At 37.4% G+C, this 15,753-nt stretch overlaps 1 protein-coding gene and 1 long non-coding RNA gene across 3 annotated transcripts in view; one reads left to right on the top strand and one right to left on the bottom strand.

The window, feature by feature from the left end:
- LOC309487064 overlaps positions 1-15,753 on the top strand; it is a 419,730-nt gene that overhangs the window by 261,406 nt on the left and 142,571 nt on the right. The gene's annotated exons all lie outside the window — the stretch shown is intronic.
- Positions 977-15,753, bottom strand: part of LOC309486929 (CUB and sushi domain-containing protein 1) — a 727,180-nt gene continuing 712,403 nt past the window's right edge. The window contains exons 64-71 of one of the 2 annotated variants that reach the window (XM_082154400.1): positions 9,022-9,201; positions 8,403-8,465; positions 6,939-7,100; positions 6,139-6,251; positions 5,966-6,053; positions 5,649-5,781; positions 5,276-5,332; positions 977-3,250 (exon numbers count right to left, since the gene is read on the bottom strand). In XM_082154400.1, coding sequence (XP_082010526.1) covers positions 3,091-3,250; positions 5,276-5,332; positions 5,649-5,781; positions 5,966-6,053; positions 6,139-6,251; positions 6,939-7,100; positions 8,403-8,465; positions 9,022-9,201 — 956 coding nt within the window. In that variant the 3' untranslated portion in view covers positions 977-3,090. The remainder of the gene's footprint in view (positions 3,251-5,275; positions 5,333-5,648; positions 5,782-5,965; positions 6,054-6,138; positions 6,252-6,938; positions 7,101-8,402; positions 8,466-9,021; positions 9,202-15,753) is intronic. The other variant, XM_082154401.1, reaches the window with a different exon arrangement.

The raw sequence follows: 15,753 nt of genomic DNA, 5'->3' as shown, positions 1-15,753 counted from the left end.
AAATAAAAAATAAAGTAAATAAATACATCATTGTGATGACTGTACTTGTAGATTGCCTTTATTTTATGCTGGTTTAAGTACAAAAATAGACTAAATTAATTGTACTTTTTTTCTTTTTTTTTTTACTGTAATACAGATAAAGGAGTACTGTATTACAGTAATGAGGGAATCATCATTAATAATAAAATAATACCCCTCAAAAGTAAAATACCCAGACACATTACATTAATGAGAATTTAGGGGGTAAAACCATTTAACTATACGTAAAATGAAACGATCAAAAATATTAAAATGGTTCTAAAATAAGTTTCCTTTCTTTATGCAAAATATAATTTCCTTCTATTGTTTCCTACTATTATTATTTTTGGGGTGAAATGTGACCTGAGCATATTTGTGTACTATAATTGAAATTTGATTTTCAAAATACACATGTGGTTTCCCTAGCCACTATTTGAACATATAGTAAGAATGTAGCTCCTAAATGTCAAGATATGAAATTGCTGAGCTAAAAGTAAATGTATTACTTTTACCTGATGTTTTATCTAACGTTTAATGGAAAATATGTTACTATGACAAAAATCACCTTTTGCAAGTAAGGGTGTAAAAAGGCTTTGCAATTCACAGTGCTAGTCTGCAACACATTTTATATTATTGATATATAGTGTGTATTTTTATTCATTGTCAGTGTATATTTTGCACTCAAAATTCAGAGCAAATTTCTAATTTCATGATTGAATCGTCGAGCCAAATATTTACATCCCTTACTTACAAGCATACCTCAAAATCATTAGACAACAGTCTTAAGACCAACAGTGTTACAGTAATAAGTTACAAATGGTCTGTGAATTCCAGTCGTATACAGTATACGCTAAAAAATGCACTTGTGTTAGAAGAAAAACAGAACGTGTACTTTTAGAAAAAGTTTAATATTTATCTCAAATAATACTTTTCAAAATATTTGTCATTTAACAATTAGCAGTACAGTTCTCTAGGGTTCATGATTTTGCTCACGTCAAAGAACACATACGAGCTGAATATTTCATAAAAGCTCGTACATATTGACATTTGTTGGAAAACTTGAAACCATAGATATATACTTATGGGTAGATAAACAATTAATTTACATTTTTATACAGTAAAAACATTTATTTTAACAATTGTACCTACATTAATCAAAAAAGTACAGCATATTTAATAATTTTACAAATTCTGCATAAAAAATATATTTCTGTACAAAAACATCTTTTGCACCTACTTCAAGTCAGCAGCACATGATCGAATGACAATGGCGAGTAGCACAATTGTTGGTTTGAATGCAGTTTTACAGCCTGACAGTCGTGAAGAAACGAAACGCAACTGAACAAAGAAACATTATTGCAGCAAGCCTGAGAAAAGGCAAGATGTGGATCATCTGCAGTGCGACAAAACCGACACGGCCCTTTACCGCCATTGGGCCTGGCGAATCCAACGCACACAGAAATGGTTCGATCTGAGAGCATGACGCAACAGAAAACATCCAAACGCATTCGGAAACAAAACATGGTTTTGATTGAAAATACAATCAATGTGAAAATTATATCCGATTTCCGACAGCAAGCCTACAACAATGCCATTGTGCACATTTTAAGTTCGAATATGGTAACACAGCGTTGAAAAAAATATCAGGCATCACGTAGTTCACATGGAAAAATGGGAGCACTTACAGTTTTAGCACATGCACTGGTCTCAGCGTGGTCATGACATTTAAATCACAGTGAATATGCACCCCAGCAGCCGCACGCTCTTCATCTAGGTTAATGTACTAATGATATGGGTCATTGGAAACCGGTGTGGCCGGGTCATGCTTCTGAATCTAATAAGGCAGTGTTTCTTCGAGAGTAAGTTCCAACTTAACCCCGCTGATTTTGTGTCTCTAATGGCTACGGGAGATGCACACTGGTTCAGAAAAAGGAGGAATGAAAGAAAAAAAAGCATCAACTTGTGGGCTCAGGTAAATCTTGTGTAGGTGTCCACACAGAGCCGATAAAAAAAACCTTAAAATCTGCACCATCAACATACAGTCATGTTCTACACGAGAGGTATATCTGATACACAATGAAAGCAAATAGGTGAGTAAAGCTATTGTGATTTCAAACTTAAAGATGAATTGTAATTTGTCAGCATTTGTGTTTATGCTAGTCCAAGTGATCGGACACGCCACGAAGAAATGTGCTGTATGATGAATGCATTAAAAAGCAATCAAAAAGGATGATCGTAAGTTTCAATTGTGTCCTTATCACCTTGTAAACATAAACAGAACTTCATTTCAAAAATAAATTCAGTCTCTCTTGATAGCCGTAGCATGACATCATGCTCTCTATGGATATGGGTTTATGTTTATATACATATAGTCAATAAAACCCTGTATATAATTTTTTTGTTTTCATCCAATACACTGATTTTATATCCATTTCATACTAGTGCAAAATTTGTGCAATAAAGTTTATTTCTTTTATCAACGCAGAGGTTGAGTTTCATCCTCCATCCAGAGGTGAGCGTCTCTCCTTTGAGTTTCTTGTAGCATTTTGTCACCTTCTTGGTGGAGATCTATTAAGTGTGCTAAGCCACAGTAGTCCAGTTGCTTTTTTTGTTTTGTGGTTTGTCTTCACTGAAGAAAATACATTGTGTCAACAACTTTGTGGCATTCAAAAACACTTCAGTATCTTTCCCAGGAAGTCTCTTTAAGGGGGGGAGGGGGGTGATACATAAAAAAAGAAGATAAAAGCAAAAAACAAACAAAAAAAAAACACCTTCATCCTTTAAGTGCCACGTACGGTACAGATCCCATCCCAGAAAGAATGTTGACTTCAGTTCTGGCCGAACATGCGTCAAGTGAGCTTCATTCTTTGAGAAGTCTTTTTTTTTTGAAGTTTTTGTTGTTTTTTTACAATCTTTTTTTATAAAATAAAAAAAAATTGTCGGTTTTATGTCGTCCATTGTAAGCTTGTGATAAAGTGAGTCACATCTATAGCAAAGTGCAGTCAGTGGTAAAGGAGTATTGTCATCTGGCACCCACCGCTCTGCTGCTTTACCCAGAGCTCATCATGAAGGCTATACTACTGTGCAGACTGTATTGAGGGTCGTATCAAACCTCACAGCCTTTGCCTCTGTTGGCTTCATGTTTGTATCATACATAGGATTCTCAAATGAAGCTTGTCCATTAGTGTTCTCGTGACCTGCATATCCGTTGTACTGAACTTTTGGTCTTGTTCTGGAAAGGTGGAAAACAAAGATGACAAACAGTTAGGAGGAGTAGGAAGTTCTTTCAAAGCCAAAACACAAGTGTATTTATTTGTTTACATTTATAACAACACATTCCAGTGTAATTTTTAATTATGGAAGAACAACATTAGAAATGTTAGATAAAACCTAAAACAAAAGAACATGATGTCCTCATCCAACAATGGGAAGTGACAAATGTGTTAGCCGGGTTAAATTCTAACTATAGGACAAGAGAAATTGTGTCTTACCACCAATTGAATATTGTTCATTTGAAAACACATTCAATTAAATAAGTAATTCATCCCCAACCCATATATTATTCCCACCCCATACATTTGTCCATGAAATGCTAAAGATGTTATGTAGAATTTCTGAGATGCTCTTATCCACAGCACTATGAAAGCATCATAAAAAATTAAAATGAATCCATATGGCTTGTGATCAATATTTGAAGTCTCCAGATGTCCAGATATGGAACACTGTATCTCACAATGCATAGACCTTATTCAGAGCAGCGCCACAACAGGAATGAAAGCGAGGCTGTGAGGGATAGACTTATCATATTTTTAATGGCATCTGCTGTAAAAACTGTATAAAGCTCCTAGACCACAGATTTTCCACAGCTTATATTGTCTTTTTTTATTTTTTTTTACTGAAATTTCTCGGAAAGATATTACTGCAGTGTTTCGTCAGAAGAACAATCCAAAAACAGATTAAATAACTGTACAACCCACTGAAGAAATGTATGTCTATCCCTCACACCCTCGCTTTCATTCCCGTTAAAAATCAAAGATGGCGCTGCTGTGAATAAGGTCTTGATTTGACATTCTACTTCTAGGGTGATTCATGAACTGGAAGTAATATTAGCCAGAATGTTTTTATGCAATATTGGATTAAAAAAGAAACATACTTTATTTCCAAGAGGATAAGTGGATGCCTCTTGCTTGAATTAAACATGCAATGTGATGAGGACTTGTGACAAACACAGTGAAGTCATGTGATAATGTGGCATTCTACTGCTTGAAACATTTATGTTGGAATAATTCCTTTGGCTGTGTTTGGAATGGAATAGCATACTGTGCAGTATATGTTGAGCATTGCCTACTTTTCTCCCCTTAAAGTTCTACACACACTTCATGCAATGGTAAAAATGTCAGCATAATGCTGCATTGTAAAACCTTGTTGTGTTTGTCACATGACCTTATATTTAAATAATATTTAAAGTTATTTTGCATTTTATCTTGGCTGATGTGATTAAATAATGAGTCAAGAAAAAGATTAGCTGTAATTACTTCCGAATCATTCAACATACTGGAAATTGGAGGTCAAATTAAATGCATTATGGTGTACAGTTCATTGATTATGCTAAATATGCTTTATTGCATACTGCACATTATGGCAATTTTTGCAAAGTAGTTGATAATCTGGATTTATATGTTTGTGCATGGTAGTATTCTATTCAGAACATGGCGGTTTTAAAATTCCTCAATTTAATTCAAGTTGAAGCATTGCTTCCTCGTGCCAACACTAATTAAAACCATAAAAAAAAATAAAAAAAACATTTTGGAATGGTCACTGACTACTTGATGATCTTAATTTTGAAAACTGTAACTGATTCCCAGGCTTCCCTCGGATGGCAGTGGATGATTTATGATCTCACTCAAATTGTAGGCCTATGGTCTAAATCTAAATAAATGACCTACATCCCGTACCCAATTCATATTTCCACTGATTAGGAGCGTCTGGCGCATCACCATATCAGACATATTTCTCATGATATTCCGTTGGCAAATGTACACAAACAGAAATAAACAGGGTGACTTTTAGTTGGTAAAATTAGGGTTGACAGAAATGAATATCTAGTATGGAACTAAACAAAATATGCAAGTCACTTAATGTCCCATAATTCCTGCACTCTGCACTGCCTCCGACGAGATGAGCAAATAAAATGCAGACAATGAAGGTGTGACTGTAAAGGGCTCGTCGCCTGTGGCATTAGCTTCCGGTGACTTACCTGGAAGCGGCCAGGTCTTTGGGTCTCTCATTGTCATCTGTGCCTTGTGATAGAGTCCTGCCAATTTTTTTTTTATTATTTTAATATCGGGGAACTGTCATGCTTTCATGGCAACTTTGACACATTGATTTGTTTGCGTAGGAAAACTCCCATGCTTCTTTTTCTTTTTTTTTTCAACATTGACTACAGTATATTTGATCTCAATTACATGTTTTATTTGCAGAGTTTTGAATTGCTAACTGTCTGTATCAGTCACAATTACTGATTTGGCAAAGGAGTTTCCCATCACTACAGTGACAAAATGCCAATTCACATCCATTATGAACAAATAACATCAACACATGGAAAAGACAGTCAAGTCAGTAGCTCTTACCTGTGTTTGTAGAGGTAAAAGGCAAACCCTGATAAAATAAGCGCAAAGAAGGGTACTAGAATGGCAGCTGCCACAGAGCTGCTGTTTGTGCCGTAGTAAGGATTAGACGGATCCATATCTGTGGTAATAAGACCTGAAAATCCAAGCAAACAATTCTAAGTATTTTAACTCTAAGTATTAAATCTATATACATATAGTACATTAATAAAATAAAATATAGTTATAGATTTTATACTAACACAGTACATTAATAAAATATTATATAAATATTATTAGGCATATGAAAAGGGAGAATTTATCAAATTAAATAAATCTACCTTGTCTTGTTAATTGAAATTTCCCAAAATCCTTGCTGTGAATGTGCCCTTGGTAAACAAACATTTTTTTCTCTGATTCAGCTGTAACCTATGCAAAACAAATTGGCAAATCACATACACAGTAATAAAATACCACTAGTTTGTCAACTTATTACCACTTTTATGCTACTCACATATCCATCCATTGCCCAGTTATCGTTTTTGAATTTGCTAAAATATTGTTCTGTTGGGCCTCTTATCTGGTAAACTTTTAATAATAGATGATTTTCTTCTGTCTTGTAAGTTCCTGCAAAACAACATAAGAAAAAAAAAAAGAAAAAAAGATTACATAAGGATATAATTAACTGGAATACCAATGATATCCATCATCTGGAATTTCTTTTATAAACCTGCATTTGTAATGTTTTTCTCTTTATTTTTAGTCTAGGACTAAGTAGGGCAAAGGAAAACATTTTTGTTAAATGCGGAAAGCGGAAAGCTATCAAATCTGCTCAACACATCTGAGAAATTGGGTGTAATCTCAGCACTGAAGAAATAAGATGCAATGCTAATTCAATTATTCACTCTCCATCTCCCAATCTCCCATTATAGTAAGAAAATCCTTCTCTTTCAGCACCTTTAATATGTAAGAGCAGACTCTTATTGATGTCATATTGTTGCTGTAGTAGCTGACCGCACATCAGTTCACTCCTATATTGATCCACAAACAACTCTTTCACGTTGGGGCTATCAACACTATAACAAGTTCTTCATTTCACTATGCACATGAGCATGTGGAGCAAAATGGAAATGTAAAAAACCTAAAGCAGTCCTGTCCACTGACAGCCGTGTGGGTGTAATTACTGCTTTAATATTGCAAAATCTTTACCGATTGACACATTTCTTCTGTTGTATGGTATATTGCACCATACCACCTAGCCCTAGTGTCTTCTTTGAATATGATGCCAAAACCTGGCAGAAAATTTCAACTTACCAGAGAGTTTAATGTGCACCCCACTTTGCTCCAGAAGAGTGACGTTGACCCGGCTGGTGGTGGCATTGAATGCATTGACTGTTACTGTGGCAGACTGTCTCTTTCCCAAGTACTCATAGAATCCAGCCCAACCAGAGTTCAAAGAGAACACATCTGCTGGAACTAAACAAAACACATAAAGAAATAATGTCTACCTGTATGTCTGTGTAATTTCACAAAATACATTACACACATATATACTATAGCGACAGGTACAGGGGCCCCAAAAAAGTGGTTGGACATTTAAGGCAAACATGAAATTGTATGAAAGCAACTGCATTAGTTAACAAAATATCAAAGCAAGTGGTATTTATTTAAAGAAACACAAGCACACTTTCCATTTTTTTTTAGGTTTCAACTTATAAAACAGTAGTTGTATGTTGTTCAAAATTAATACACAAGCATTCAGACACTATTTTTGGTTGTCAAAACATGGTTCCCTATCAGTCAGCCACATTCAACGTTACGACTGACAAATTGGGATCTCGCCTGAGAGCCCAATCACCTTCGAGTGTAAACAAAACAAGCCAATGGACATTGGCGAGTGAAATTTGAATCACAAACCAGGCCCCGCAAAGCCGTTGCACTCGCTCATTTAAGCTTTCGCTTTGGAACGGAGCGTTTCTCCAATTCTACTCGATGATGCAATCATCGTTCGATTGTGTACAACGAACCAGGAAGAAGCTCTTCAGAGAGTTTTTGTGTGACAGCACGTCAGCGGTGGTCGCTACTAGAAGAGCGATTATCTGCTGGATGGAGTTCCATTAGGGATCAGATGTCAATTGTTCTGACGAAACATCGAAAGTGACTGACTGATAGGGGACGTCTAGGTTACTAATGTAGGGAATGAAGGAGGGAACAGAGACGTTACGTCCTGTCGCCACAATTGCTGTATTCATTTAGTTAACTTCGTCTACTAAAATAACCAGTTATAACCATAATTGTAAAAATGGCCCAGAAAAAAAGTCAGTTCTGAGAAAAGCATACTTTGTTTGCAGGTTGATATTTTGTTATCTAAGGAAACAATAACTTTAAGAGTAAATTTAAGTGTCCAAAAACTTTTGAACACTGCTAACCATTGAATTGAGCAATTTCTGCCCAACTATAGCAGCACTAAATGGAATTACAAAAACAATTTTCAAACAGGTTTCCCTAAACACTTCTACAACACCTGCATATGGCTTACAAATGGTTGGTCTCTGCCAGTTAAAATGGGATAGGCAGTCATATTTTAACACAGAAATATTCAACCTTCCCATTTATCTTTGTAACTCTGACATTTTAAAAATATAATTTCCAGAAAAAAAATGACATGCCCATTATTTCCAATGACCATGGTTCAACCTCATGCAGGCCAAGTTTGTTTTTGATGACCAAAATGATGAAGAAAAATTATCAATTAAGGGGAAGGGGATGTTTTCATACCACGAATCTTGTTTTTCTGCAGGTCTGGATCCTCATTTGATTTGCTGTTGATTTTTGGTCCAACTAGGAAATAGAGCAGATAATTGATCAGTTGACATTTGTGGATACAACCTGCACATTGGTAATGACTGTTAATCAAAGTTTTTTTGCTGTAGTTACTCTGAAAAATGAGTCACTGCTACATTAGTTTGTCACGCATAAATAACTTCTTTACATTCATAGACACTGACACTCCTATTCTGTGTAACAATGTACATATTAAAAACTAAGAACATTCATCACTATAAATCAATAGGCAGTGTAAGTATTAAAGGAATAGTTCACCCAAAAATACAAAGTCACCACGATTTTAGTAAGACCACCATCAGAAGTAAGACATGTTGCACTCTGTGAAATCATGCTGTTATTTTTTGAGTGTGAGTAAACAATATCAGAATTTTAATATGTGGGTGAAGTAGCCCTTTAAAGATATGGGTAAATAACTGCTTCTGGCTTCACATTCCTGTCTGTATAAATGAAAATCAGTCGCTACTGCTAGTAAAGTGTCCTGCTCAAGGGCAGGATGGACACAGTTCATGAATCAGCCCTTTCAGGGTTATCAGCCTAGTTGTTTCAGTACCTTTGCAGACTGGAGGTTTGCCTGACCACCTCCCATCTGCTTTGCAGGTCCTATGCTCCGATCCTCCAGATAAGTAGAAGCCACCTTGGCACGTATACATGAGTGTGTAACCTAGAGTAGGCAAATCTATAGCCTTCACGTCTACATGAGATGGCGTCTCAGGCTGCCTACAGGCATGTGCTGAAAAGTTAAAGAGAAAGGAAATTAGATGATGATCTTCCCTGGGCTATCATGGAAAACCATGTACTCTGGTGATGGAGAAGAAATATGCCTGATGTTCAGACTTCAGACTTTAATGGCATCTATGAATATATGTATTTTAATTATTTAAAGGAACACTTCGACTTTTTGGGACTTTAGCTTATTCACCGTATCCCTCAGAGTTAGATTAGTCCATACATACCTTTTTCATCTCCGTGCGTGCTTTAATTTTGTTTGACGCACCCACCGCTAGCCTAGCTTGTAAATGGCTACAGCTAGCATACTAGTGACAAAATGTGACAAAATAACGCCAACATTTTCCTATTTACATGTTGTGATTTGTATAGTCACAGTGTGTACAAATAACAAGGTCATATGAGACACAGACATTTTTTTAAACGTTTAAATACTGGGAACTATTTTCTCAGAAGGCGAAGCACTGCTACTTTGGCGGAGTGATGAGCGCAGCACCCGAGAAGCGCCGTTCCGTCAACAAAACCAACGTGACTAACTAGCTAGTAGCGAACGTGATTCGTGATCATGGCTGACTTTGAGGAATTGTCAGAGGATTTTTATTTGGTATCAAACCAAGATCCAGAACCATATCGTTTTGAGCCAGAATACACAGACGCGGAGTTACAAACTTTGGAAGCTGATAGACAATGCCGAACAGACTGAGGTCGAGGGGAGAATCAGAACGCGAGTAGCCTACTATTTCACAAACAAGGTCACTGTTTCTCAAAAATGAAAACTGCCCATACCCCCTCCAATTCATTAGCAAGTTGAACGCTTCAGTCCTGAAAGTTACCTTTAGTGCTGCTTATTTGTTACTGGGGCGATAGAGCGCGTTTGTGACAACACAATACTTACATTACAGGGGATACATGGAGCCCAGGAACAACTGTAATAGTAGTGAGCACCCTATTCATGTAATAGTGTCACAAAGGTTACATTACATCTAACGTTAACGTTAGCTAATGGCGCTGTAACAGTAGGCTAGTCATCTAAAAACATAACGGGACACTTACCTATGGAAGTAAAATAATGTCAAATGTTTTTGAAATAAAAAGCCTGTTGAATTGCACTACTTGAAAAAAAATAGGCATTGGATTAACCATGCTTGCATTTTAATGCATTGTATTTTTAGGGCTTGCATTTTTATGGGCTGAAATTCAACATGGTTGAATATTTAAGCTGTGAATATTTCAATTAAAAACATTTCAAACACCTTTTCATTATTAAAAATTCAATAATCCATATTCACCTTTCATATTTCACTTCCAAAATATTCAAACTGTTTAAAAATACAACCAATAATATTCAACAGGCAATTTTCAGTCCATTTTATTTCGCTTTGCAAATTCGCTTCCACAAATTCAGTGGTTCAAATTCGACAGTAAATTCAACATTGACGTCCAGGAACTGCAGGAAAAGCAGTAGATTACCGAGCATACTCTCCATCTGCTGTTAGTCGACCTCACCATCAGGTGCAAAAGCGCTTGTTGTTGATGAAGACATTCATTCATAAAATGAAAATGATTATCTGTGTCAGTATGCGGAAAAGATGATAAACACACAAAAGCTGTGTTTATGTTTCATTCAATAACGTCATTGTTACTTTCCCTGTAGCCTACATGTCATCAGCTTTCTCTACCATGAACGGGATTATAATCGGTTTCCCTCAATACCTCATACTCAAGGATTCCCCTTCCGTTGGGACAAAACGCTAGCTTAATGGACTAATACAGTGATATGAAAGACCAATCTTGCACCTTATTGGGGAAGTAGGCTGTAGGCTACTGTATAGGCTACAGGCAAGAAGATGGACTCAGAATATGAACTTAACGCGCAAAGTTTCATGCTGAGCGTTTCGTGATATACTGGCATAAAACACTTGATCAATTAATACTAACACTTTCTCTTCTATTCTATTCTATTTTCTCTCTCTCTCTCTCTCTCTCTCTCTCTCTCTCTCTCTCTCTCTCTCTCTCTCTCTCTATATATATATATATATATATATATATATATATATATGTATATATATACACACAGTATGCCTACGTGTATTGCATTAGCTTAAACTGTCATAGCACTTGCATATTGTTGTCCTATTGTTAGTTTAACTGTGAATCGCTTTGGATAAAAGCGTCTGCTAAATGACTTAATGTAAAATTGGCTTGACATTGGACATTCGCACATTTAGGGACTGTCTCTAAAGTTGCATACAACATTGGCATACACGTTTCTAACTTCAATAGCAAACTTAAATTTATTTGAATAACTATCAAAAATCCAAAGGGTGCGCAGAATGCCTGACAATACATGAACACTTTACAGTTGGTTTTATGACTGTAAGTCGTTCTATTCAAATGCTATCAGAGTTAGAAACGTGTATACCAAATTCGTATACACTTTAGAGACGGTCCCTAAATGTGCGAATGTCCAACATCAAGCCATCTTTATGCCAGTCTATCACTGGGAAACGCTCAGCATTAAGCTTTGCGCGTTATTCTGAGTCCATCTGCTTGCCTGCGAGTTTGGTCTTTTACATCACTGTAGTCCATTAAGCTACGTTAAGCGTTGTATATGTCCAGCAGGGGAATCCTGAAGTATTGAGGGAAACCCTAATAGCCTGCATGCAGCACATCGCCACAATATAAAGTTAAGGCAACTAAACAACCAAGAGAAATATATGTCAACCTCAAAAATGTAACATTGGATCTGTATATCCACATCGGGGAATAACATTATAATCTCATTCACGGTAGAGAAAGATGCATGTAGGCTACACAGGAAAAGTAACCGTGAAGGCACTGAATTTAACATAAAACAGCCATCATAATAATCACAAATACACTTACATTGCTGTAAATGAGTTTTATGACTGAATGACTTGCTCTAATTTTGCTGGTCTTCGTCTACAACACGCGCTTTTGCACCATCTGATGGTGAGGTCGACTAACAGCAGATGGAGCGTATGCTCGGCAATCTACTGCTTTTCCTGCAGTTCCTGGACGTCAATGTTGAATTTACTGTCGAATTTGAACCACTGAATTTGTGGAAGTGAATTTGCAAAGCGAAATAAAATGGACCGAAAATTGCCTGTTGAATATTATTGGTTGTATTTTTAAACAGTTTGAATATTTTGGAAGTGAAATATGAAAGGTGAATATGGATTATTGAATTTTTAATAATGAAAAGGTGTTTGAAATGTTTTTAATTGAAATATTCACAGCTTAAATATTCAACCATGTTGAATTTCAGCCCATAAAAATGCAAGCCATAAAAATGCAAGCCCTAAAAATACAATGCATTAAAATGCAAGCATGGTTAATGCAATGGCAAAAAAAAAATTCAAGTAGTGCAATTCAACAGGCTTTTTATTTCAAAAACATTTGACATTATTTTACTTCCATACTTACCACAGCCGCAGGTGATCCACGTTGTCCTGTCTTTACTATCGATGGGATGGCCGTAACATTATCCTTCAGCACACGTTTCATGGTCCGTGTGGCAAATTCCATTTTTTTCAAAATAGTCGTCCTAGTGAAATGTTCTGAGCAAACGCAATAGTCCTTGATGATGTCTACAGGTGTGTTTGGATCTATATCCAGAGCAATAGCCATTGATTCATCAGGTCAGCGTTTTTGTTTGGAATTCCCCTGTTTATTGTCGCAGCTCTTTACAATACAGCGGACACCCATGATTGTAAACTTTGCATTTACTATCTAGTAATTGCTGACTCTATTACTCCAACTCTGAGCGAACTCTCTGCTCCATAACCACGGCGCTTCTCGGGTGCTGCGCTCATCACTCCGCCCAAGTAGCAGTGCTTCGCCTTCTGAGAAAATAGTTCCCAGTATTTAAAAAAGTTAAAAAAATGTCTGTGTCTCATATGACCTTGTTATTTGTACACACTGTGACTATACAAATCACAACATGTAAATAGGAAAATGTTGGCGTTATTTTGTCACTTATTGGGATTAGTATGCTAGCTGTAGCCATTTACATCCAGTCTTTGTGCTAAGCTAGACTAGCGGTGGGTGCGTCAAACAGACTTAAAGCACGCACGGAGATGAAAAAGGTATGTATGGACTAATCTAACTCCGAGGGATACGGTGAATAAGCTAAAGTCCCAAAAAGTCAAAGTGTTCCTTTAATAGAGTAAAAACTCAATATACAGGACATAGAAACTACACAATTTATTTTATTTTCACATATATTAAGAGGCTGTGGAATTGTTTGAATTGCTTGTCTGTACTATGTTTTAGTTTTTTTTCTTTTTTCTGTTTGTTAAGTATTATTTTACATTCTGAAATGTTTCTGTAATAACATATAACTACCAACAATAAATGTCACCTGTCCTTGAGGTCCAATTTATTATCTTGATCAAACTCACCAGCCAATAACTTTCTAGTAACTTACTAATAATACTGAAGATCTTGATCAACTTGTTCAGTACAGATGCAAGACAAGCAATTCAAACAATTCCACAATATTAGTACATTTAACAAAGGCCCTGCGAACAACACCAAAAGCACACCTCTGTGCAGCAGCAGTTGTACAGAAGTGTAAATGTTGCTAAGCTAATGTTATTTCTGTAATTTATAATTATAATATTGAAGCAATCCTTGTTGTCAGTAAAACATTAAAATTGTGCATGCTATAAGAAAAATGTTCCAAGAGTAGTGCATACTGATTCATTCATGTTTATAACTTCTGGATAATGATTCCATGTAATTGAGTACTTAACCCCATTCATGAGAGTGTCATATTTAATCTAAATGTGTGTAAATGAAAAGCATTCTGTTTACTTCATCACTTTGACCGCACCAATAAAATGCATATGAGGTCCAGAGGACATTTACACAATCTCCACCATTTATTTTTTTAAGTCTTGATATGTCCATGGCAAGGTTTACACATAAGGCTCCTGATGATCTGTCCGGCACAAATGTTTTTCTTGTTACATGCGTGTCTCAAATTAAAAAAGACGGATTGGAGATAACTATTTATGTTTACAGTACATGCCTTTTGTCAATTATTTTTTCAATGGCTTTCAAAAAATGGTAAGCCCTCAAGGGACAAACAAATCTTCTCGGCCTAGAATCATTCCATTGGTTGAGTCAAATCAAATGTATTTGTATTGCGATTTTCACATTGCAGATTGTTTCAAAGCAGCTTTACAGAAAATCGTGATGTTAATGTTTCTAAAATAATATGTTTATGCCTTCATGATTAGAGCTGGGGGATCATTTATTTTAGATTTTGTGACGATATAAACAATCAAGCAGTTGAACTCACGTAACCCTACGTGAGTCTACTGTATGTATACGGAAAAAGTTGGATGTGCTTATATATTCAGCTGTATGTAAGGGTCATGTAATGCATATTTTTGAGTCATGGACAATGTGTTTAAACAAGTTTAAGTTGTTAAATAACATTTCAAAGTGTTTAAATGCATTGTTTTGACAGGTTTTATGTCAGGCGGTACAATATATGTGTGTATATACTGTAGTTGTACCACCTGATATTGAAAGTGTACCAACTGAAATTATGCTTGAAATTAGCCGTTCTCTTACGAGAGGTCTCTCGTACTGCGTAAGATATCTTACCCTAGGGGAAAATCCTTTTTCCGCGAGATATTGAAGCCAAAAATTATCCTTAATTTTGTAATAATGCAAAACGCGTTGCAGACATAGGCGAGACAGCTCGCGCGCCTATTGGCTGCTCTGCGGCAACTGCAGCAGCCTATCGAGCGAGGCCTGGCGTGACGCCAGACCCAATCAGGGCACTTCGCGCCCGCTGCGTCACGTCCCGCCGAAATGGGCGTGGTCTAGGCCTATAAATACCGCTCGCAGGCAGCTATTATCTGATTTTTCATCCTTCAAGCGAAGCACACGCATCGCTGGAGCCGGAGATGAAGCCGCGCCGTCTGAGAGAGAGCACCTTCAGCGGGACGAGTCACTGAAGTCGCTGGCCGCGCCACCTTCCTGCCTTCCTGCTGCGCTTTCCGGCGCTTATATCCTTTCCTTATTACACTGTACTTTTGTGTGTGTGTGTCGCCGCCGCGACACACATTCTAAAAGAGCTAGCGTCTTTTTAAAGATGCCTTCCTGCGGCTCGTGCAGAGCCACACTCAGCGACGGGGACCGCCACGTGGTTTGCGTTTCCTGCCTGGGTGAGGAACATGCAGTTCTCGCGCTCGCTGACGGCGGCTGCCCTCACTGCGAGCTGATGGCAATGGCGACTCTGAGGACTCGCCTAGCCTTCTTCACCGAGACTGCTCCCCCGCCCGCCGTGGCGTTGCGCCATAAAAAGCGCCGTGCCCAGCGGGCCCCGGAACCCTCCCTCAGCCGCCAAAGCTCGCCGGTTCACCCGCTTGCTTCCCCGGCTTCGTCAGCCTCGCTTCCTGACGGACAGCGGCCGCCGTCTGCCGCCGCTTCCGTTGACATCGTGGATGAGGAAGCCCTGCTGGGAGAGGATGATTCCTGCTTTATCCTGGCGTCAGGCAGTGAGGATTGGGCGGGC

The sequence above is a fragment of the Leuciscus leuciscus genome (assembly GCF_965113295.1).
Source record: "Leuciscus leuciscus genome assembly, chromosome: 22".
Taxonomy (NCBI): domain Eukaryota; kingdom Metazoa; phylum Chordata; class Actinopteri; order Cypriniformes; family Leuciscidae; genus Leuciscus; species Leuciscus leuciscus.
This window is presented reverse-complemented; position numbering and strand designations above follow the sequence as displayed.